Raw genomic sequence first — 24,300 nt, 5'->3', positions numbered from 1 at the left:
GGTAGGTCCAGTGATTTTTGTCTCCCCTTTTGAGGTCTGGAGGTTAACGTCCATTTCCTGAGGTATCTGGGATTAAAAACTGAGTAAAACCTACTTGGAGAAAAGAGTAGATAAGAGTAACAGATGTTAGTGCTGAGAAAAATGTTAGTGCTGAGAAAGACCTCAGAGATCACCCAATCCAATGCTTTCACTTTAGGGCTGACAACCTGAATCTTTGGGAGAAGCAGAGGTTTGTGGAAGCCACACTGAGCAGCTCTGGGCCATCTCCTGCTCCTTCAGAGGTTCCCTAAGCTGTCCAAGTGACAGGGCACCTCAGAGGTCCTAGAGACCACCACCAAATATTCACACTATAAGTCAAACAGCTGAACATATATCTGGGTACAAAACTACATGTGATCTCACTGAAGGCTCTATAGTGGTCACCGGGGCCAAAGCTGAAGGAAATTTTATGGGCAAAGCTTAAGGTGGAGAAAATTCCAACTTGTTTTTCCTGCAAACCAAGCTAAAACCACTGCTATCGTTTACTTGCTGACGAATGACTTCATCCTGCTGGTGGGATTTTTCCCATAGCCTCACTGGGTGGGGTGACTCCAGAGCCACAATGGTCCCCAGCCCCGGGGTGGGATGGGCAGTGAGGTTCAAAGGGGACAGGGACTGCATTCTCACTGTGAACCACAGTTGAGTCCACCAAGGGGCCCACGTCTGGGATGGCGACGGTGACGCTGGTGCTGTCGGTGTTGGCCTTGTCTGTGTCAGCCATGGTGCAGGAGAGGTCAGGCTCACTCTGGCTGATGGCCCGGCCTATATCCAGCTGCACGTCGCCCAGCAGGGCTTGCTCGCTGCTGCCCTCCGCCTCCTGTTCTGTCAGCACCGTGTCCTTCCCCATTTCCAGCTCTGGCTGGGGCCGGACCAGAGGCGTGTTGTCCTCATCGAGGGCTCCTGCCAGCCCGGAGCCTCTGGGCACCATGAGACTGTTGGTCCTGGAGGGACAGAGGAGAAGACTGCTGGTGCTCAGATAGGAGGAAGCTGTTCTCAAGTGGTGGGTGAGCCAGACAAAAGGGGAAGGTGAGGGAAGCCCGAAGAGCCTTGCTGGAGAGCATGGCATCTGCTGCCTCCCACCCCGACCCACCCAGGCAGGGGGCAGCTAAGACCCTCAGGCAGTGTTCAGGCCTTCTTCTGGTCCACCCACCTGTGACCCGCTCCCAACAGGAGATGCCCTAGAAGAACAGACGCTGGTTTTCAAGGGGACAGAGTCCATCACCTATCATAGCCACGCACACCTTACGAAGGGGGTGTTAGCATCCTCTCCATTTTGTAAAAGGGAAAACCGAGGGTTAGATAGGATTGTCCTGGGGAATCCTTCACACCAGCAGGACTAGATGCCTCCGGGGCACTCCTGTGACCACCCTACCTCCTCAAGTCTTGGCTTCTCTCCTCTTCCTGGATTGTGGGTTCCTTGCCCGTGTGGCTGCCCCTGGACTCGCAGTCCTTCTCCCCGTCGGTGGGCACCCCTTCATCCAGACTCCGCTCCTGGCTGGCCGACCGGCTCCGAGAGGTGGAGGAGAGCTCCTTGCCTTCTGTCCTGACGCGACGGTGCCGGCTGCGCCTCTGGCTCTGCCTGTGCCTGGCGCGGTCCTCGAAGGTCACCATGGTCTCCCCTCCCCCAGCCTCCTGCTGGGTCGGGTCACAGTGGCCATGACAGGGCCGGGCCAGCCATGGTGGCTCCCGTTTGCCCAGGGACAGGGGGCTCCTCTGGTTGTCCAGGGCACTTGACAGGTCCCCTCCATCCCCCTTGAGGGACCCCCCGCGGCTGATGCGCTCCTCCTCACACTTCTCCAGGCCCAGGCCCAGACCCTCGATGGGCCTGGGTCTCCGGTAGAGGCTGGGGTGGGCATTGAGTGGGTTGAGGGGGCTCAGCGGGTTGAGGGGGTTGAGGGGGTTCATTGGTGGGGCCTCCTCTTTATTGAGGGCCTCCTGGCTGGACATCTGCATGTGCCTTCGCAGCTGACTGGTGCGCTGCTCCCACACCGACATGTGGTGCCGGCGCCTCCGCTCCCTCCTGCCAAAGGGAAAAAGGGCGAGGACCCGGGTCAGAGCCAGACAGCCGGAGGCGAGGCAGGGAGCCACTGGGGTGCAGAACCGCCCTCAGCGGCCACGGCAAAGAGGCGGGACACATGGGGGGGGGCAGCAAACGGGAGAGCCCCGCACCTGCAGACAGGAAGCACAGAGAGAGGCAAGGAGCAGAGTGGGCCACGCCCGAGGAGGCGGTTGGAGCAGCACCTCCTAGCGTGCGGGGTTTCCCACTGTCCTCCCTGCTCCACCGCGGGGCTGGGCGGGCGCGAGCCCTGGATGGAGCCCCCGCAGCCTGCAGGGCAGTGGTGCTAAGGCTCACCCGGTCTGCACTCCCCTGCTCTCCTTTGCCCTCAGGACATCCAACTACACCCACCCTGTGCTCCGTACTGGCCCTTAATGCCGGGTCAGAGACCTTTGTTCCCCCTGCTGTCCCTGTCCTCTGCCTCTCAGATGACAGCCGGGAGTGGGGGGGGACACAGGCTGAGAAGCACAGCGGTGGGATCCTCTGAGAAGACAGCTGATGGCGGTGACTAGCGGACCCGGGCTGGCATCCCCCTCAGAGAACAGGCGTGCCTTGGCTCTCTTCCACGGCGGCTAATGGAAACCACGGGACCGCGTGTGCCGAGAGCGCCGGCGGCTGCCTCTCAAGCCCCCTGCCGCACGCCTCCGCTCAGGGCCTGGGCGAGCCCGCACGCGGCCGCGGGCCCGCGCACGGTGACGCGCACGGGGCTGAGCTCCTGCGGGCGGGAGGCTCGTCACTACTTCCGCTCACACGTGCCCACGCGCATCCCCGTGGAGGCCCCCACGCGGGCCCACGGGCGGGGCCCGCGCGCCCACACGGAGGAAGCACGCCGCCGCGTGCCCGCTCGCAGGCCGCACGGAGAAGGGCACGACACACGGGGTCACGTACCGTAGACACACACTGAACTGAGCACAAGTGGAGAGGTGCGGAGGACAGTGTCCACGGAACACACGCACACACCACGGCACACGCTGACATGCACACCCGGCGCCACTGTGTCCGCGGTGGGGGCGGAGACACGGCGTCCCCACACACACACAGAACCGCTCACAGACACGCAGACCGGTACACACATACAGGTGGCTGCTGCGTGGCTCCCACATCGACATGTGGTGTCTTCGCCTTCTGTCTCTTCTGGGAAAGAAAAACGAACAGGTTCAGTTCACCCCCACCTCTCAGAACCACAAGCCCCACAGCCACCAGCCAGTTTCCAGGGAGAGGCACGGGGTCCTCTAGGTGCCCACACGTTCTCCACATGCCTGCTGCCCTCGGGAGGCTCCTAACCTTCAACTTGCCCTGGGAGTGACCTTTGCTGCCTCACTGTGTGCAGACACGCGGATCTGGTGTGGGAAGCGCACATGCAGACACTCAGGGTGTCTCATCTCATGGGGGACACAGCTTCAGATGCTCCGTCTTCATGCCCCACAGGCCCCCACACTTGCCCCGAACTGCCCTTACGAGATCTATTCTGGAAATCCTACAAACTTGCATGAGAGTGGTATTTCCCCCAGTCACGTCTAGGATTCACACATGGGTGTGACTCCCCAGCTCCTCAGTCCAGGCACTGTAACTCATGCAGGAACAGGTGCCTCGCCATGCAGGCCATCAGAGCCACGAAGCCCACAGCCACAGGCAGGGGCCCCGGGCCGTGGGCTGCTGGCCGTGTACTTCAGGATACGTGCGACACCCCGCGACTGTGCAACACGGTGACCCCGGCCAGAGGTCTTCCAGACTCTGTCTGGTCAGCCAGGGAAAGCACAGTGTCAGCCTTCTCAGCCATGCACAGGGGGGGGAATCTTTCTCCAGACACACACATGCTGTGTCCTTCCCTTTCCAAGGTCTAGAGAAGGTCAGACCGGCAGGGTGTGGGCATCACCCACAAAGGCAAACGGGACTCCTAGAATTGAAGCTCTCGGGGTCATGTCCATGCTCCGGTCGAGGACGACACACGTCGGACACCCATGGAGCGAGCCTGCCCCCAATGTGGGCTGACAGACCCAGTTTGGCCCATTGGGCCCTGCCTCAACCTGGGAGATGCTTGGCAACTGCTGCTCCCTCCCTGACCAACGGAGAACATGCTAGGCCGAGCAGCACTGCTCAACTGCCATGTCCCACAGCCGCACAGAAGCCTGAGACACGGGTGGGCTGAGGGAGGAGAGGCAGCTCGTGGGAGCCTCACTTGGCATCTGGAAGAGGCACAGTGTGTACGAGCATCCACGGGGTGGGTGCAGACATCACTGTGGAGAGGCCTGCAAGCGCCCCAACTGTGTGCAGCCCTCAGCAGAGGCAGCTGCCGTGTGAGGAGGCCCACATGGGGTGCCGGTGCCAAGCCTGGGTAGCACATAGAACGAGAAGGACCCACTCTAGCCAGGCAGCATGCACACCCACTAGGGAAAGCAGATGCTATCATCTATTTGCAAATTCTCCAATACTCAAGTATCAGCTCTCCAGAAGCACATGGGTCAAGAGTTTAAGTACATGGAAGAATTCTTTCTCATGAATGCACACATGTGCGCACGCACACACACACACAGGCCAGGCAAAGAGAGACCCAACTTTTAATTCCCATACAGACCAGATACACACTTCAAACTCCACTTCTCCACTCACACATACACATATCCCAATTCACAGCCCATCATTAATACACCTTCACTCCTAAAACCACACAGAGAAGCACTGACATCGCTCCAACTCATGCATATGTGACCTCACATACACCTGACATTAACCTTGTGGATCAGGAAGGGTAGGGGCATCCTTCCCATTTCAAAGATGGGGTGACAGAGTTTCTAGGATCCTAAGTGGCTCTCTGTCCAAGGACACTGAGCATAGGAGTGACAGAACCAGCCCTCAGACCTCCTGACTTTTGACAATGCTCTTTTCAGGTTTCTCTATGGACACCCACATCCTCGGTTGTCCGGTAGTCCAGAAATCAGGGGTCCTGCCTGCACTCCGGAGCAGCACCCCCCCACCCACCCTGACATCGCTCCCATCAGCAGCACCCACCCTGCGACCAGAGCTAGATCTCTGCTCATCTTGGATGGTTGTAGCACCTTCTTCCACCTCACCGTGCCCAGACACGCACACAGCTCACTGCCTACAGCCCTATGTCTACCAGCATTTCATTCATTCTTTCATTCCACAAATAGTGAGTTTCTACTCTGGGCCAAGCATCTTCCCAACTCATATCTCCAAACCCACTCTTCCCCTGCTTCTTCATCTAAGTAAATAGAACCACCCACTCCTAAGTGACAGCCAGCCCTCCCCATCGGCATGTTTGCATACCTGTGTGTGTATATTTTTAACCCAAACTCATGAGTGCAGGGAAGGTGGGGAAGGAACGACTCAAGGCCCAGAGATTATTCCAGAGGGGAAGGAGTTGCTCTGCCTTTCTCCATTAATCATTAACAAAGTTTGAGGGCCGATTTTCTTTCTCGCTCACAGAGAAGGGGCTTGGAGGCCAGGCCTTCAGTTTTGAAAGGTGACGACCATTCAGGGGAAGTAGGGCCCCACATATAACTCTGGGATGATTCTAAAGGGTGAGGCAGAGGACATTCAGAGCCCTTCCCCTGAGCACTTGACGAAGAAAGGCTTCTCCCCAACCAGATTCAAGTAGTAGATGACAGGGTCTAGTATCCAGGTAGAGTTGCACCTCCCGGGGGCCTCAAAGCCTCCCCATCCATTCCCAGGGCCACCCACCCAGACCTCACAGAGGCTCAGAAGCCACAAACGGGATTCTCAGCTCCTCCTCCAACACCTTCCTCCAGCTCTGCACCAGGCCCACGCCTTGCTAGTTCTGCCAGCAACTTCAGGTCTAGGCTAAATCCTTTAAGTCTACGCTCGTTGCTCCACTCTCACTGGCCATTCTCTCCCTAATCCACTCCAGCTGGATTCTGTTCCCACTGGGCCACTGAAACTGAAGGTTGCTAACAATATTCATTTTGCCAAACCCAATGGCCCCTTTTCTGTCCTCAGCTTATGTGATCTTTCGATGGTATTTAGCCGCACTGTCCACTTGTGCCTTCCTGAAGAGTTCTCTTCTCTAGGTCCCCACGATAGGACACTTCCCTGTCCTTTCTTTCTACTCCTAATTGCTCCTGGTCTCCTCTGCCAGTTTCTCCTCTGCCAGACCTCTAGGCACAGGAGAGCTCTGGGCCTCTGTCCTGAACAACTCTGTCTACATGACAACTCTCCGCCAGCTCACCCATGCTGAGAGCTTAACACTGTCCAAATACAAATGGCTGCCCCCAACTCCTCGTTTCCAACACGGACTTTTCTTTCGAGCTTCGCCCTCATGTAACCAATGGCCTATTCAGCATCTTCACTTAGATGTTCTCTAAGCATCTCAGATTTATTGTGGCCAAAATGAACCTTGGATTTCCACCGTTTTCCAGACTCTCAGTAAGTACCAGCACCATCTACCTAGTTGCTTAGGCATCAAAACTTAAAACATGAAAGAAATATTTCTTTTTTCTTCTTATCCCCACCCCCATTCCATTTAACCCATCACCTCTTCCTATTGGTCCTCCCTCCAAAGCACAGACTGAATGGGATTCTCATCTCCTCCATTGCTATGGTTTCAACCACCACTACTGTCACCTACTTTACTCTTATAGCCAACCCTCTGTCTCCCTGCCTCCACCCTGGGCCCTTCTTCATAGAGCAGAGCGACCTTTTAAAGCATATATCATGCTATATGATGCACCTGGGTGTTTCAGTTGATTAAGTGTCTGCCTTGGGCTCAAGTCACGATCTCAGGGTCCTAGAATCAGGCCCCACATCCAGTTCCCTGCTGCGCAGGAAGTCTGCTTCTGCCTCTCCTTCTGCCCCTCCCCCTGCTCATGCTCTGTCTCAAATAAATAAATAAAATATGTTTTTAAAAAAGCATAGGTCATATAGTATCCATCCTTCTGCCTTAGACCCTCCACAGCTGCAATTAGAAAAAAAGCTAAGACCCTTTAGCTGGGCCTCCAGGATCTTCCTGGCCATGTCTCCTATTTCTCCTTGCTCCATGCCCACCAGCCACCCTGCACCCTCGCTGGAGAAAGCTCTTTCTTTCTGATGTCACATGACCACCTTCTCCGCGTACAGATCTCTGCTTGAATTTCACCTCTTCAAAGAATCCCTCCCAGGCTGCCTGTAAGTACTCTATCCAATTCTTTTTCCTCTGCGTTATCCTGTTCTATGTGCCTTAGAGCAGTGATCACCACCTAAAATCATTTACACGTCTATTATCTCTCTCACTAAAATAAAACTCCATGAGAAGACGCTGTCTTGTTCACTGCTGTATCCTAAGGACATTTCCCAGCACAGAGGAGGCATCCTCTGATAATATAACATTTTGAGCGGATGAATTGGCTGTTAGCACAGGAGCCCAGGGGTCAGTTAAGTGGGGACAGCCAACTCACTCGATAGAAGGCATGTTGGGTGCAGACATCGGGCTGACCTCCTTGGCCTTCTGCAATGCATGTTTCTGGTTGAAAGCCTCCTCTTCTTCTTGCTCATCCTAGACACAAAGCAGAGATGGGTTTGCCTGGGATCCCCATGAAGGAGAATAGCTCCCCTGGCTCTCCCCACAAGTTTGGGAGACCAGGTGAGATGAGGAAGGCAGGAAAGGGCCTTAAACAAGGCAGGAGGAGGGTGGGTTGGCTCAGAGACCTCAGGTGGCCAGGTGCCAGGCACCCAGGGAGTAGAAGCCTCCACAGCCTGGCATGGCCGGGAGTTCTGGTCTCCAGCCTGCCCCATAGGCTTCCCCACAGTTTCTCAGGAAAGCCGTGGGATTCTACCCTAGGCTCTAGCCCCTAGTGGAGCGCATGGCGGTGGAGGTCAGAAAATGGAGCTAACACATCTCAGATGTTTGCAGTGCCTGCAAGGAATGGAATAGGGCCCTTCCAGCCAGACCCATCCAGAGTACATTGTTGAGGCTGTGCCTCTACTTGTGCCCTTTCTCCTGCCCAGCTAAGTGGCCTCACCCCAGGGGATCAGGCAAGGACTTCATCCCCTCACCTCCCTTCCTGGTGTAAGTGTCCCCTCTTTGTAATGACACTGGGGAAAGCCAGTTCAGGTGAAATGACTAGAGCTACTAAGAACACACATCTTCTCAGCCTGCTCTAGTCTCCCACGTAGAGTATTTTACTGGATCCTAACAATGATCCTATGAGGTATGCAAAGCAGCTATGGCATTTCCGTGCTCTAGATGAAATGCTCAATGGCACAAGAAAACCATGAGATCTGCAGAGAATGCTTACCTTGGTCAGCTCTTGGGCATTGGCCAGATTGTCCACAGCAATGGCCAAGAACACGTTCAGCAGTGTGTCTGGGGTGATGGGTTAAGGATGGGCAAGTAAGAAAACCAAAAGGCTTCAGCAAGACTGAGAGGGTTTCCTCAAGGTCTTTGCTGTCTGAGATCCAGCAGGAAAAGAAGCTACCCCATGGCTTCAGTTAGGCAGAGGTTATGCAGCCCTGTCTGAAGGAGAGTATCTCTTCTTCCTTCCACAGATCTTCTCTTTGCCTAGGACACAGAGATAGCTGAATCCAACCACTCAGGGGCCAAGTTGGAGTAAGGGGGCCTCTAGACACGTATGGCCTCCACTCATAGCAATATTGAATCTGGCACAATGTGATGTTAGGGAGCTCAATGCTGGAGTTTACCTCTCCTTTCTGGGAGGCTAGAATTGAAGCCCACCCAGACCAAGATCCTACTGTGATCTTAAAGGTGAAAAGAAGTAAGATTCCACAGACCCATCACTGAACGGCTCTCAATAATGGAATGCTACGTTCTCTCATTCTTCTTATCTTAGAAGGCTTCCATATTTCATTCAACAAAAATGTCATGGAGCGCACAAGATCATTATGGAACCCATTTCCATTCCAAGCTCTAGCCACTGAAGTCCCAATTTTCCAACTGTCTTTGAGGTCCCGGTGTTGCAGTATATAGAGCTGGTTTTAGCATCAAAGTCCAGGTATGACTACCCTCAGAGGAACAGGGAAATCAAGGTGCCATTGTCACAAACTGGGCTTCTTTTCTGTGACCCACTGCATAACTTTCCTCCTATGGGTGTCTCATGTTTGGTTCACAGTCTGCTCTGGGCCCTAGAAATTTTCGGGGCAGAGAAGTTAAAGGAGTAGCTTGTCTCCATGAGGATATGGGAAAAGCAGAAGTACAGCTACATCACACAGCTCTCCCTTCTTATTCCACCAATGCCATTTCAAGGGAAGTCCCATTTCCCGCAAACGTCTAGTGATTGTGTAGAAGTCTGTAGTACATAAGGTGCATCCAAATAAATGATCTCACTTACTATTCACAACTAATAAAGGAATCGATGCTGTTATCCTCCTTACAGAGTTGAAAACTAAAAGCTCAGGCAGATTAAGGGACTTGCCCGAGGCCACAAAGCTGGTAAACAGAATTGCTGAGATTAAAAACTAAATCTTCCTAGTCTAGATCCTATGACCAGGTATGGGTTTGGGAATTAAATGGACTTGATTTCCAATCTCCCCTTACAATTTAATAATTGTTTGACTGACTTCTTCTAAGTCACGGGTCAGATGAACTATAAAACATTTAGTATAGGCTCTCGTGAATATCACAAATACAATAAATGTTAGCTGTGCTAAATAGCATCAGCATTAATCATAATACTGATATTTCTGAGATCTTACTATGTGCAGGTCCTGTTGTATATTAACATGTAATTAATTTATTAGTATTACAATGTGGCCACTATTTCAGCCTAACAGTTATCTTTGTCACCTCTTATTTTCCCCAGCTGATAGTATTTCCAACTACTCAGTGTAAGAGCCTCACATGTCATTATTAGTGTATGCTGAAGATTTGGATAATACTTTATCTCCTTTGTCTACATTTGTCTTCTTTACCCAACTAGTATATAATCTCCTTAAGATCAGAATCCTTGGGGTGGCTGGGTGGCTCAATGGGTTAAGCCTCAGCCTTCAGCTCAGGTCATGATCTCAGTGTCCTGGGATCGAGCCCCCACATCGGACTCTCTGCTCAGTAGGGAGCCTGCTTCCCCCTCTTTCTGCCTGCTGCTCTGCCTACTTGTGATCTCTCTCTGTCAAATAAATAAACAAAATCTAAAAAAAAAAAAAAAAAAAAGACCTGAATCCTTGTTTCTCTTAGTTTACCAAGTAATGTCCTGAATCCCCCCCACCCCCCCCCAAAAAATCCCCACCCAACTCTACCACCACCACCATAACCAACCTCCTCAATGCTGGTCCAGGCAGGCAGGCAGCATGAAGAGGACTATCTTAAAAAGGATACAGTTTCCAAACAAGGTGAGCACAATGAAATAGATAGCTGACCACATGCCTGAGCTGACCCCACCCTGGGAGCGGATCCCATTGTACATCACCTCATTCCAGTCCTCCCCTGTTAGGATCTATGTAAAGCAAACAACAGGCAAGTCAGAGATTTGGGTTGGTTGTGTAAAGAGGAAAATTCTGGCCTCTTGCTTGGCCATTCTGCCAGGGAGAAAAATAAAGTCACTTCCATGAATAATTCCAAACTCTCTTCTGATAAGGAAGATAATTTTAGATGTTGAAAATGGAAAGAGAGCATCACAAGGAAAGATTCTATTCTGAGTCTGACTACAGAGTCCCTCCACTTCCAGCTTTGCCAGACCTATAGGAACTACACAGATCAGGTGGTCTGGTCACTACCAGTCCATCCAAGGAGAGCTAAGATAAAGTTCTTGGGACAGAAGCATTATTAGAAAGAGCCTCATGGGCTCCAGTTCCAGAAACCTGTGTTCTGGTTTAGCCTCAAAGTCTAGATAAACAGTGTTTTCTTTAGCTCTCTGCATTGCTGATTTTTTAGTTTTCCTCCATGATTTAAAAACGTATTTTTTTTGTGGGGTTGGGGGGGATGAGGTGGGTTGAAAAAATAATTCATTAAATGGACATATGGGTCAGAAGATGCTTCCAATTTCAAAAAACCATAAATGTGATATGACAGTTTTACTTCTTCCTTACCAATCTGGATGATTTTTATTTCTTTTTCTTGTCTGATTGCTGTGGCTAGGACTTCCAGCACTATGCAGAATAAAAGTGATGCAAGTATACATCCTTGTCTTGTTCCTAGTCTTAGAGAAAAAGCCTTCAGCTTTTCACCACTGAGTATGATTTGGCTGTGGGTTTGTCACATATGGCCTTTATTATGTTGAGGTAGGTTCCTTCCATACCCACTTCACTGAGAACTTTATCATGAATGAATGTTAAATTTTATTTTTTTTTCTGCATCTATTCAAATCATCTATGATTTTTATCCTTTATTTTGGTAATGTGGTGGATCACATTGACTAATTTGTGCATGCTGAACCATCCTTGCGTTCCTGGAATAAAGTCCACTTGATGGTGGTCATAAATATTGTAAGTTACTGAATGTCTTTGCCTTAATATCTCTTGTAAACTCACAAGTATAGGAAAAAGGCCAATAATGTTATCATGATAGAGCTTTTCCGTTATTGGTAAGAATGTAGCTACACAAATTCTAGGAATTATTGTGATGATAATTACTCAACAAGAGTCCCAGTTGCCTGGGACGAGCTTGGGGTGTTAAAGTAGGATTCTCCTAACATATCATTTTGCGGTGTGAACTCCAAAAGATCCTACATAATATTTTTAACTGCCAGTTGGCCTCATACCTGAAATACGGTCATGATGGCTGCAGGGAAGGTGTCAAAGTTTGCTGAAGGAGTCCCATCATTAAAGTTAAACCTGAAAAGGAAGTTCAGAGAGAAGAATAAAATGAAAATCTCACATACCAAGTTTTCTCTTCCTCCTTAATCACTTCTTTTATCCTTTCTCCATATCCTCTTCTTCCCTAATTTCTCCCCATTCCATGTAATTTATGAAGATGGTATTATTAGTGACTATTACTGGTGGGCTGTGCACTTTGAAGGTACGGATTATGAGATGGGGTTTGGACTGATCTTGACTTATAAGGCCCCACGCTGTACATTTTATTTTAGGGACAGCTCCAAAGAGAGGGGTCTCCAGATCCAGAACCCTGTACAGTGTGAAAAGATTAGAAGCAGAGACATTGGTTTTATACACACACACACACACACACACACACACACACACACACACACACACAGTGGTTGATGTGGGCCAAGGCAAACAGAATGGTGGCATGGTGACCAAATTAGAAGCCCTCCTGCTCACAGACTGAAGACTGGGTTTTGAGGCTCCCTTGAATGGAAAGTTCGTTGGTGCTTACCTGCCTCCAAACAGCTGCATTCCTAGGAGAGCAAAGACAACGATGAAGAGGAAGAGGAGGAACAGCAAACTGATGATAGACTTCATAGAACTCATCAAGGAGACCACCAGATTTCGCAGAGATGCCCAATACCTACAAAACCCAAACATTACAGCAATGAATACTGAATTTAAAATTATCCCCAAGTCCAGCCACCTGGTAGTCTATGAAACAGGCTGTATTTGTAAACTTGTGTGCAGGAGAGATGTCAGCAACAATGAGGCTCCCCTTGGGAGTGTGGCATGGGATCTGGCGTCATAGGTATTTTTCTGGTCTGATTTTTGGAGGAAGCGGTGCTGAAGAACGGAGTAGGGGACGTGGTAGGTAAGGGGAACACGTGGCAAAGGAGAAAAGGGGATGGAAGGAAATATACTAAGGAAGAGAGTAGCGTCCACTCTCACAGGTGGTTGGGAGGAGTCCAGATTCTGATCACTTACTTGGTTATTTTAAATATTCTTAGAAGCCGGAGAGCTCGCAAGACACTGATTCCAAAAGATGTACCAGGTCTGAAGATTGCCCAGACCACTTCAAAGATACTCCCCACTGTGACCTAAAGAGCCAAACCCAGCCACAGTGAGGAGGAGGAGGAGAAGAGAGGAGCCTTCTGGCATTCAGCAGTCAACACCTGTCACTGCGCTATGGTGAAATTAAAACTCTCCCCTCCCCACCCAGCACAACTCCAACAAAACCACCTATTTGTGAAGGCTGCCGAGGGAAAATGAGACTCTACTGCCTCCCTCCGCACTGCTCTCCATTCCCCTTCCTGACGTCACTCCTTCATGCTGAAGACTGGTTCACTGACTGCTGCTCTGTCCTTGGTGGAAACTACCAGAGCCAGTCACTGCTTCTGCACAAACCTGAGAGCCACAACTCTTCTTACATAACAACACCTTGAACAAACACACAAAAGAGTGGTACTCGAAGCAACAAAACAAATTTAAGTTAATACAGGTCGCATTTCAATGTAAAAACCTCAGAGGAGGTCCACATTCTCTCACTGTCCTAGAATTTATTTCTACCAAGAATGGTTCAGTCACCCATATGTGAAGTATCTTTCAGTCACTCAGGTCCCACACACCCCAGTGTGACAGTACTAGTTGGTGGCATATAGATTCTGATTGCTGTAGGAAGGAGCAATGTCAAATTAACAGTTGGGTCTTTATATGTTCACTGAATGTCTACTATGTTCTACACAATGCACTAGGAGAAGTGACAAAAATTAATCCTTGCTGCAATGCTGAAAAGTACGTATATAGGGAATGGTCTTTCACTAGCTGTTGTGCCTGAAAATTGCCCATACCCAGAAGCATATGTTTCAAGTGAAAAATGCAGATTGGCAAGGGCTCAGAATCGTTAGCACCTAACTAAAGAACTGGCAGGAATAGAAATGGGTTTGGCAGAAAGAGAAGTGGTTCAGGAACCCAAAGTTTTGCAACCTTGTTCTGCTGCTAACTGGGTATATGAACTTGCACACGATGTTCTCTCTTCACTCATCTGCAAATGGGATCTGTAACAGAGGCCAGGAGTCCTGAGTGGAGTGGGAGTACGGGTATGTCAGAGGATCTTGAAGATGGTTAGATAGGCACACATTTACATATCAACACCATTTAGGAAGTGAACACTGGATGAAATGGTCTATGTGGGAACCTGCTAAGGGAGGAGTGACTGAGTGTGTGTGTGTGTGTGTGTGTGTGTGTGTGAATGCTCATGTTTGCATTAGGGTATATCTAGATAATTTTCCCAATTTTAAACTTAACTAAAAAACAGAACAAAACAAGTATATAAGCTTCTCTTTTTTACTGAGCCACCTTCTGGAATCAGTTCCTTTGTTCTCTCTCAGGCTTCCCCCAAGTCAGCAAGTGGTTAAAAGCTTGCTATGGGCAGCTCTGTCGAATTCATTCAGCTCTACACTTAAGTGTACACAATGGTGTGCATGTTACACTTCAACAAAAACATCAGAAATATAAGAGCTTTAAACCAGCAAACAAACAAATCCTGGTATGGGAAGGATTCCCTCATTCCTGCCCTCCCTTTAGCTAACTTACTTAGTTCCCTTTTTAAATTCCGATTTCAGTGCTTCATGCTGAGCAGTGGAGTGAGCTGCTTATCTCAAACTGTGGCATATCAACGTGAAGCAGGAGGATAGGTGGGCTCGGGACCACTTACCCCAAAATCAAAGCAGTTGAATGAAGAGTGAAAATAAAGTCGAGGCCCCATGCCATACATCTTCAGGGACATCTCCAAGAGGAACAGTCCCAGAAACAAAAACTCTGCATAGTCTGAAAGCATCAAGAGCAGAAGCATTTGTTTTGTAGATGCCATGGGCTCCCGCGTCCTCCAGCCCAACCTCCTGAACCTTATGGAGGAGCCCTCAACACCAGCAGGACCCAAAGGCAAAGACATTCAATGACCATATCAGGTCAACAGCAGGAAAAACCTGATGATATCTGGATACACTCTGACCTGGGGGGCCCAGGCACACTCCACACATCAGCTTTGCTCTCTCTCAATGGATGGGCTTGTCACTGGCCTTTAAATGGTATATGGTTCTCAGGAGAGAAAGAAAGGGCTTTACCATGGCACTGATGAAAGAACAGGATTTGCCCTACACACACCCACCTGTGACAGCATCCTGGATCCCCACTTACACCAGTGGCAGCCCTACCCAGAGCTGACCTAGAAGTTCCTGTCTTGGTCTACTAGAAGTAACCACTGGCCTAAGAACTTTCTCCCCAGGACTTAGGTGACCAAAACACTCTACACCATTTAGCCCCCTTACAATATTAAGTGAAGGCCTTAGAGTACCCAAGGCTAACCCCATTTTGTGGTCTTATCAGGAAAGATTCATCCAATTTGATCATGAACGACAAGGGGACCAGTGCTGTGATATCCCCACCCCTTGAGGCCACCAACTCTGCCCTCCCCGCCAAGAGTACTGCCGGGCCCAGCAGGACGCCCGTCCGCTCATGTTCACACCCGAATCCAGCTGCACCACGCAGGCCAGCACTCACTGGCCACTTACAGAGAAGATGCGTGAGCCACTGGGGCTGGTTGTGATGGACGATGGCCACACAGGCGGTGTTGAGAGCCACGAGGCTCAGCACGATCCAGTAGAACACCTGGGATTTAACCATGTGGCGTATAGAGATGCGCAGAAGCCTTTCTTTGTGCCGGAAATAGGAGGCCCCATCCACCTTTGTACTTTTGATGCTGGCTCGGGCGAGAGGGGTGCCTAAGGGGAGAGAAGGAAGGAAGAAGAATGAGGCTGCAGGACAGATTACTCTCCATGGCAAGGAGGCAGTCAAAGGGGTAGGTGGACAGCTTCAGTCCTGGGGGGCTAGGCGACCCCCACATCACAGGCCCAGGGCATCCGCATGGGGTGAGCTACGTAGCTTCTGTAGCAGAGATCCCTGCTTTTCCTTACTGGCCACTCTCAATTCTAGGAAACTGAAAGTTTCCCTGGGCACACCAGACATGGACCCAGTGTCCCGAATCCTAGTAGGGTGCCATTTATGTTTTTAACAGATTGGGCTTCTCTCTGGCCTTTCCTTTTAAATACGCTTCAGGCACTGGAATCGTTTTGCTGCATTTGTGATGATTTCTCCCCCTGGTAGTCGAGAGCAGCAACGGGTTCTGCACACCTCGTCTGCTTTTAAGGATGAAGTGAAGGAGGAGGGAGAAATGTGCCATCCCTTTTCCTGGGGAGGTTAAATCTGCCACTAGCCAGCCTATCTAAGAGAACCTGGGACTGAAGAGGAACCATTTAAGACCTGCCAGTAGGAATTTGTTGAACTATCACATGGGAGCGGGTGGGTGCCACTGTGGTCAGGCAAATGATCGCAGGTCCTCAAATGGGGGTCACTAGAAGCAACAGGTCCTCGGGATCCTCTGAACAATAACCCAAAGTGGGCTCTCATGATCACCTCCAGGACGGATAGTTATAGACGCAAATGGGAGACATCTGCCATGCTTGAAGGATCTGGGTGGGACTCTTAGCCTTAACCCTCATGGTCCATTTTTCTCTAGATTCGATTTCCAAGTCCTTCCTTAATTACATCCCTGAATTCTGGCTTCTTTTGATTCTATTCCTCTTCATGGTGCTTCTCAGAAGACAGGATCTTTCTTCTTACGGGAGCTCAGACAAGTCAAAGAAGACCTAAGTGGTTCCACTCACCCACAGAGGAGATATCCACGCAGTGCTCATCGCTAGAGTCTCGAGTCATGGCCTCTGTCCGGCTCCTTTTGATGGTTGCCCTTCGAAGCACTACACCAGGGAAGGGGGAGGCCAGTGAAAGACCACGAGCACAACCAGATCATTCAGGTCAAAGTTCAGGACTGTGTGTCAGGGGCTCCTGTGACACAGGCAGCTGCCTCGCACCCCCTGGGTCGTGGTTACAGAAGTTGCCAGTGTCTGTAGAAACACGGCTCCCGTGCTCAGCAGCACCTCGAAACACACGGGCTCCAGAACCCTCCCTAGACCTCATCTACGTGCGGTAGGTAAACAGGCGCTCCCTATCGATTTGTCTGGCACTTCAAAAACAACGCCACTTTCCGCTCGTGAAAGTAGTCCCAAGAAGTTGCCCAAAAATTTTCACAGAAGATCCCTTTACGTGCCACTGGGTGTGTGATGGTCTTTTCATTGTACGGTATCAATCACATGCCCTAGAACAAAGCAGCTCTAAGATTTCATTTCCATCATTTTAAAAAGCATTTAAATCCATGACTCAACTCCCTGCATTTTAAAGCATGAGAGATTTTATGACAGGGAGACTTTCATTTCAAATCCCGGGGCACTCTTCTTTTAGTTTTTGTTTTTTTTTTTTTTTTCCCCTCCTCTTTTATCAAGAGATGGCCACAGCCTAAGAGGGCACAAATGCGGGCATGTGCCAGAGCACGGCCTTACCTTCTAAGGCTGACGTCCCAGAATTTTTATTTTCTTCGGCAAGCATGACTTCCTCTATATGGAAATAAATGGTTTAGTGAATTATCTGTAAATGTCAAATTATTTTGCAAAGTGAAAAATCCCCCAGGGTGGCTGTGGCTCCAGGGTAGCAGAGAGAGAGAGAGAGAGAGAGAGAGAGAGAGAGAGAGAGCAAAGAGTTCACAGCTCTGTGCAGGCACAGCATCAGAAAGACAGCCAGGGTCAGAGAGGGAGCTCCTGAGTGCACATCAGAACAGAAAGGAAGTTCTGTAATGAGGGGGCGCTTGGAGGCTGATTGGTAAAACTCAGCTCTGTGTCTGATAACACTTGTTGTGAGCAAGATCTCTTTTTTTTTAAACTAAATTGGTAGGAGTGAAATCTCCTAAATTGGTAGGAATGAAAAATTTCCATTTCTGTTTTTCCTTCTACCCAGGTTCTGTAACCTTCTTCTAGCAATAGGAGCTTCCTTGGTGTTTCGTGTCTGCAGCACGTACAAGGCTTACCAAGGCATAGCATCCACCACACCGTTCAGGAGGGAGACCATGTTTTGAGCCCGTCTGCTTCTTGGAGGAGGAGCAGAGGAAGATGCCAATGGCCCAGAGAAGCAGGGCTTGTGGGCTTGCTTGCTCTTACCCTAATCCCACAGTCTGCCTTGCTTGAATGGAAGAGGCTTAGGCCCATCATACATTTGTGCCTCTGATAGAACGAACAAATATATTTTGTCCACCTTCTTGGCACAGAGTTCCAAAACCCCTGGAATTTACTGTTGTCTGTGTGCACACAAGATGACTCATTGTGGGGGAGGACTGTGTTACCTGGGGATCTGGACGGGTCCCCAGAAAAACCAACCACATATTTCGCTATAACCTTCAGCCCCATTCCCCCTCCTAACTCCCAGAATGGGTGAGGGGCTTGAGAATGTTTAATTGCCAATGGCCAATGAATTAATCAAGCAAGTCTATGTAATGGAAACTTCCAAAAAACAAAAAAAATGACATAATGGGGCTCAGGAAGCTTCCGAGTTAGTGAACATGTCGAGGTGCTGGGAAGATGATATGCCTAAAGCGGGCATGGAGGCTCTCTGCCTCCACCTCTAGGTTTCTCTTCCATTGGGTTGTTCCTGAGTTGAATCCTTTGTAATAAATTGGTGATAGTAAGAATAATTTTCCTGAGTTCTGGAAGTCATTCGAGGAATGATCAAACCTGGAGCCCTCTAAATTTGTAGTCAGGCAGGCAAAAATGCAGGCCACCTGGGCACTCCGTGTACGGGTGCTGTGTGAAGCAAGGGCAGGCTCGTGGGATTAAGTCCCTAACCTGTGGGATCTGTGCTAACTTCTGGGGGTATTTGCTGTCAGGACTGAACTGAATTGTTGGGGACACCCATTTGGAGAACCGAAATGCTGGCCAGTGTTGGAATGAGGAGTCTGGTTGTTGGTATTTTGAAAAGAACCAAACAGTCCCTTACATTCTCCTCATGACCTCCCCAGGAACAGTCCTGCGTTCCAGGACGTGCCCTCACTGGCGGGATATTCTTTTCCAGGAAGACTTGTTTAGAATAAACCTCACTAGCATCCCTCCAAACTTACAAACTAGCCCTTCTGTCCCATGTCTGGCAGGATTCTGAGTCCCCTTTGGGAGTGATGTGGATGAAGTTTGATCCCCGCCCCCACCTCAGCCACAGGAGGGGTTGTCGGAGGCCTTGAGCAATCACTCCTTGAGATCCCAGCTGCGGGGAAGAAGCTTGCAGCAGGCCCTATTAAACAATGGTTTAATTGAAGCAATTGTTAAAAAGTAAGAGGACAAGCAGAAGAGGGTAAAGTCATTACCATCATTCCACCTGCATATAAAACAGAGAGGATGTAATGTACTTCCCAGGGAGGGAAATATTTTGGGGCTGGGAGGGGACCGCACATTATACCAGGTCATAAATGTTTAGCTTTCTTTTTTAAGTACAGCCTCTGGCAAAACTCTAAGTGAACAGGTTAAGTGTTATTGCTGGGATGCTCCTTTATGCAGACATAGAGGGTTTTAAAGTCAAGCACAGCCCATTGTGTTCGTTCAGGAGGGCATCATTTAAAAATCAGGCACTCGTTAAAATCGCCCTCATGGCAACGTGAATGACCTCATCCAGGGGGGTCACGTCTGCTGTGTACAGTGCCTGGGTGCTGGGGTGGGCAGATCTGAGGACCCCCAAGGCAGACGGAGGCTGTGTGGGGCCGCTGAGTATCTGAGAAGCGCTTTGAGGGCTTTGGGTGTGGAGCTGTCCCCCGTCCCCCACTGCCTTTTGCCAAGTTCTCTTTCGAACTTGAGAGTGTCTTTCCAGGGAAATGTAACCCATATGTCTCTGATTCACTCACACCCCATTTGCAAAGGGAAGGGCCAGGAAGCACAATTTGACGTCGCAGTGCGTCTTTTTTCTTAGAAGGAGAGAGCTGGCTTTGCCAACTGGAAGAAAGTGGAGCCTTGGAATTCTGCATGTATGCAAAGAGCAGAGCCACAGAGAACAGCGTCCTGTGCTGTCTGACCACGAGGGGGGTCACGAACGGGGCGGGGGAGGGTCTGTGCCAGATTCTGCTACTAGCCTGCCCACTGGGGCGGTCTGTCAGATGGTTCCTCCACCCAGGAAGCCAAGGATGGTGGGGAGCTTCAAGCTGCCTGCCAGACCTGGAGGCAGATCTGCTCTGTAAGGCTGAGTTACCATTCTGGAAGGCGGAGAGGTTCACCCCCCTTCCCTCCACGAGAGCCTCGGAGAAGAAAGGGCAAATTTGGAAGCACCATCAGTGGGCACGGAGCAGGCCTCCAGAGGCAGCCAAGAAAGGCAGATGGTCCTAATTGGGAGGAGGTTTTTAATCTGGCTTTGAAATGGCACTTTTCATCACATACACACACTTTCACCCTGGATAGGTGATCAAAGGTTGACTCCAAAACCGAGAGAGAGCTTTTGTGTGTCGGTGGTTAGAACGGGAGGGCCACAGTGTCATTTGAGAGCTGCTGTATGTAGCAGAGTAAGGCTCAGGCAGCTAAGCCTCAAATCATATTCCAAATTTCTCCTGCGAGACCTCACATTTGTGCTATGCTTTCTACCGGGAATAGAGGGAAAAAAAATGCTGTCAAGTGTATTTTTTTTATTAAAATAAATTACTCTTTGCTCAGGATGAAAATAAAGATATATAACAGCAATGTGATGCAATCTTTAAAATAATAAGGAAAGAAAATGCATCCATTTTGCTGACAGATACAGGGTGATCTATACCTCTCATAAGCAGCGGAGCCACAATCAAACTGGAATCTGGTGGCTCTGTGGGTTAATAAAATCGTGATCGGTTTGGACGTATCCTCAAGGCTGGGCAAGAACTGTTCCTGATGCTGAGCCTCGTAGTAAGGAACTGGGGATGGCTCGGGGAATAGGAACAAGCAGCTGTCGCCATCTGCTATTACTCACTTACTGTGGTGGCCTTGCGGTCCACACCCCTGCTTCTGACCTTGCCCTCCCACTGTCTACTCTCAATGCAGCAACCCTCCAGATCATCAGTCGGACCATGTCCCCCCCACCCCTTGCCCAAAACCATCCAGTGGTTCTTGCCTCGCTTACAGGAAAACCCCAAACCCTTACAGTGGCCCATAAAGTCTGCCTCCTCCTCCCATGACTGCCCCCACCCTGTCTTCCTGTTCGTCTGCCCTTATTCATTCCTTCTTCTGCTCCTGTAACATTCCTGGCCCACCTCCACACTAGAGCCTTGGCACTGAAATACCCCCTCAGACATTCCCACGACTTATGCCTCAGCTCCTTCCAGTCCTTCCCAAAAATGGGTCTCCCTGACCTCCCTATTTAAAATCACAACCTACCACACACCCCATAACCCTACCCTGATCTGTGTTCCAGTGTACTTGTCACCTTCTTACAAGTTACTTATTTATCATTTTATCTCTGCCTTCCCCAGCTAGAAGGGAATGAGTTCTGCAAGAAAAGGCTTCCTGCCGTATCCCAAGTTCCTAAGACAGGCGCTGGCACAAAGTAAGCGCCCACTAAATACTCGTGGAATGAATGGATTGTTGTTGCTGCTGGTGTTATTATTATTGTTGTTGTTAGCAGTAGTGTAAAATGTTAGCCACCCAACCTCAGCTCTAGGATTGGGCTCTGTTCCCTCTCACTCACCTCACCTTGCTAAAATTCGGGCCTCATGAAGGTGTTTGGTAGAACAGGGATGGTTAGACCCCAGAGGAAGCAAGAGGGACCAGCAGGGAACCCACACAGCTGGTGAGGCAGCCAGCACCTCTCAGTGCTCTGGCCAGGGTGGCCCGTGTGAATGGAAGCAGTGGGGGCAGGGAGGTCTGTGCAGCCCGCCACACCTCACCTGCTTTGTCTATCCAGGCGCGGTACCCATTCAGCTCGCGCTCAATCTGCTGTTGCCGCCGCAGTTTCATGAACGCTCTCCGGTTCTCCACTCTCTCTCTCTCTTTGGCAAATTCCCTGTGGACGAGAAGGGGGAGATGCAGAAGTAGTGAAGGTGGGCAGCGCCAGGACAAAGAGGACAGGTGAAGCATGGAGAAGCACGAGGGGGCCAGAGCAGGTGCTTCTCTACCCCTAGCGTCCCCCCTCCTTTGTTCCAGACTGCAACTATGATCTTAAAATGCCGCATAGAAACCTCGCTCCTTTGGCCTCACGCAGGAAGCTTCTCCAGATCGCTTTCGTCCCGGTCAGCCCTAACACCCTCTGCATGCTCTATCTGGAAAGGTACTTTCTTAGTCATGGGACACACCAGGGTTCAAAATGCTATGTTCTGTTTCCCCAGCTACAACTCAAACCCTCAGCGCCCCCCCCCCGCCCCGGCCCGGGGGCCCACCTTGCCTTTGTGCTTTTCATAACAACTGTGATTCATGTATATTGACCCATTATGTGCCAGCCCTGTATGACGTTTTTCAGACCCGTGGACTCATTTAATCCATTACAGGCACCCTAGGAAGTAATAAGCGCTATTAAAATGCCTATTTAACAGATGGGGAAACACCAAGGATGGAGAAGGGAAGTAACTTTCTGGGATCTGGAGTCAAACCACAGCGCTGTGCTTCCTCTGGCAGCCCGTGGCCCTAAGACCAAGAGCACCCATACCTCGAAGGGCTGATTGTGTGTGAAGATGGCTGGTGGAGGTTAAACAGGAAAGGGAAGGACACAGAAAGGGCCCCTGGCTAGAAAAGAAAGTGGGAAGGTGGGAGCTGTGGGAAGGGACATAATGGGACAGAGGGCAAGCCAAGGGCAAAGATCAGGGAGAAGACACAGTCCACTGACAAGTGCAGGGGACCAGAGTCTGTGGCACAAGACGGTCACAATGCTAAAGTCCCATGGAGAGGAAAAAAAGGGAGAAGAGACACAAGGGCTCTGTGGCAGAGAGGAAGATGAACACATTCAATATGGGCATCAATAAAGGCACACGGGCTGAGACACCTGTCCAGCAACCCGCTCTACTAAGGCCCTTCTCATCACCAGACATCCCTCCAGGCCACAGCGCCGCTCACCCGAGGAACGCTCTCCAGCTGGGGCCCAGAAGTGCTCCTGCTGCCCAGGGAGCTGCTGAACTTCCTCGGGGTGTCCCCATAATTAAAGAGGCGAAGCCTGAAGAGGAAGAAGCCCAGCACCCACGGTGGGTCCCGTCAGCTACTCCTTTGTCGTGTATTTCTTTGATAGGATTTCAAATCCACTTGCTTATGACTTAAGTGAAGTTGTCTTAATCCACTTGTATATGATAAAGTGGAGGAAAAAAGATGTATTTAGAAGTTTTTTTTTAAAAATATTTTACTTATTTGAGAGAGAAAGAGTGAGCAAGAGAGCGAGAGAGAGCACAAGTGTTGGGGGCAGAGGGAGAAAGATGACTCCCCTGCTGAGCTGGGAGGTGGACTCAGGGCTCGACCTCGGGACCCTGGGATCATGACCTGAGCCAAAGGCAGATGCTCAACCAACAGAGCCACCCAGACGCCCCCAGAAGTAAACTTGTTTTGATAGAAGAATGAAATCAGTTGTGTCAGGATATCACCGTCTCATCTGTTCTGGTCCCTCAGAACTCAGCTGCTGAGAGGCCCCACTGGTGGCTTAACAATGAGGGTGTATGAAGGGACAGCGATGGCAAGGGAATATTAAACTGTGACCAGAGTCTGTGAGGACAATCCAAGAGCATCTTGTCTGAGCGAGCCTACACTATACCGATCTAAGACAGCTCCTTGAAGACATTGGGGTAATCGGCTCCAGCCTTAGTAAAGCAGACTTTTTTTTTTTTTTTTTTTTTTTAGTTTTTTAATTCCAGTAAGTTAACATACAGCATTATATTAGTTGTAGGTGTACAATATAGTGATTCAACAATTCCATGCCTTACTCAGTGCTCAGGAAGATAACTGTGCCCTTAATCCCCATCACCTATTTCTCCCATCCCCCCACCTCCTTCCCCTCTGGTAAGCATCTGTTCTCTATAATTAAGAGTCTATTTTGTAGTTTTTTTGGTCTCTTTTTTCCTTTGTTCATTTGTTTTGTTTCTTAAATTCCCATAGGAGTATCTGTCTTTCTCTATTTCACTTAGCATTATACTCTTTAGATCCATTCATGTTGTTGCATATGGCAAGATTTTATTCTTTTTATGACTGAATAATATTCCATTGTGTATATATACCACATCTTCTTTATCTACGCATCTACAAATGGACATTTGTATTGCTTCTGTAATTTGACTATTGCAAATAATGCTGCAATAAACATAGGGTGAACATACCTTTTCAAATTAGTGTTTCTGTATTCTTTGGGTAAATACCCCGTAATGGAATTACTGGTCATTCTATTTTTAATTTTTTGAGGAACCTCCATACTGTTTTCCACAGTGACTATACCAGTTTGCATTTCCACCAGTAGTACATGAGAGTTCCCCAACACTTGTTTCTTGTGTTTTTGATTTCCGCCATTTTGACAGGCGTGAGGGGGTATCTCACTGTGGTTTCCCTGACGATGAATGACGTTGAGTA

General features: G+C 49.7%; 1 protein-coding gene across 3 annotated transcripts in view; it reads right to left on the bottom strand.

The window, feature by feature from the left end:
* Positions 1-24,300, bottom strand: part of LOC111150674 (calcium voltage-gated channel subunit alpha1 E) — a 309,893-nt gene that overhangs the window by 62,226 nt on the left and 223,367 nt on the right. For 2 of the 3 annotated variants that reach the window (XM_022508204.1, XM_022508205.1), the window contains exons 8-21: positions 21,654-21,769; positions 17,281-17,334; positions 16,552-16,641; positions 15,400-15,609; positions 14,544-14,656; positions 12,815-12,927; positions 12,339-12,470; positions 11,761-11,833; positions 10,380-10,497; positions 8,347-8,414; positions 7,507-7,604; positions 3,173-3,229; positions 1,412-2,059; positions 667-980 (exon numbers count right to left, since the gene is read on the bottom strand). In XM_022508204.1, coding sequence (XP_022363912.1) covers positions 667-980; positions 1,412-2,059; positions 3,173-3,229; positions 7,507-7,604; positions 8,347-8,414; positions 10,380-10,497; positions 11,761-11,833; positions 12,339-12,470; positions 12,815-12,927; positions 14,544-14,656; positions 15,400-15,609; positions 16,552-16,641; positions 17,281-17,334; positions 21,654-21,769 — 2,204 coding nt within the window. The remainder of the gene's footprint in view (positions 1-666; positions 981-1,411; positions 2,060-3,172; positions 3,230-7,506; positions 7,605-8,346; positions 8,415-10,379; positions 10,498-11,760; positions 11,834-12,338; positions 12,471-12,814; positions 12,928-14,543; positions 14,657-15,399; positions 15,610-16,551; positions 16,642-17,280; positions 17,335-21,653; positions 21,770-24,300) is intronic. The other variant, XM_022508206.1, reaches the window with a different exon arrangement.

This window comes from Enhydra lutris, unplaced genomic scaffold (genome assembly GCF_002288905.1).
Source record: "Enhydra lutris kenyoni isolate GAN:26980312 unplaced genomic scaffold, ASM228890v2 scaffoldscaffold24, whole genome shotgun sequence".
Lineage (NCBI taxonomy): Eukaryota > Metazoa > Chordata > Mammalia > Carnivora > Mustelidae > Enhydra > Enhydra lutris.
The sequence above is the reverse complement of the archived record's forward strand: the minus strand, read 5'-3'. Positions and strand labels throughout refer to the sequence as shown.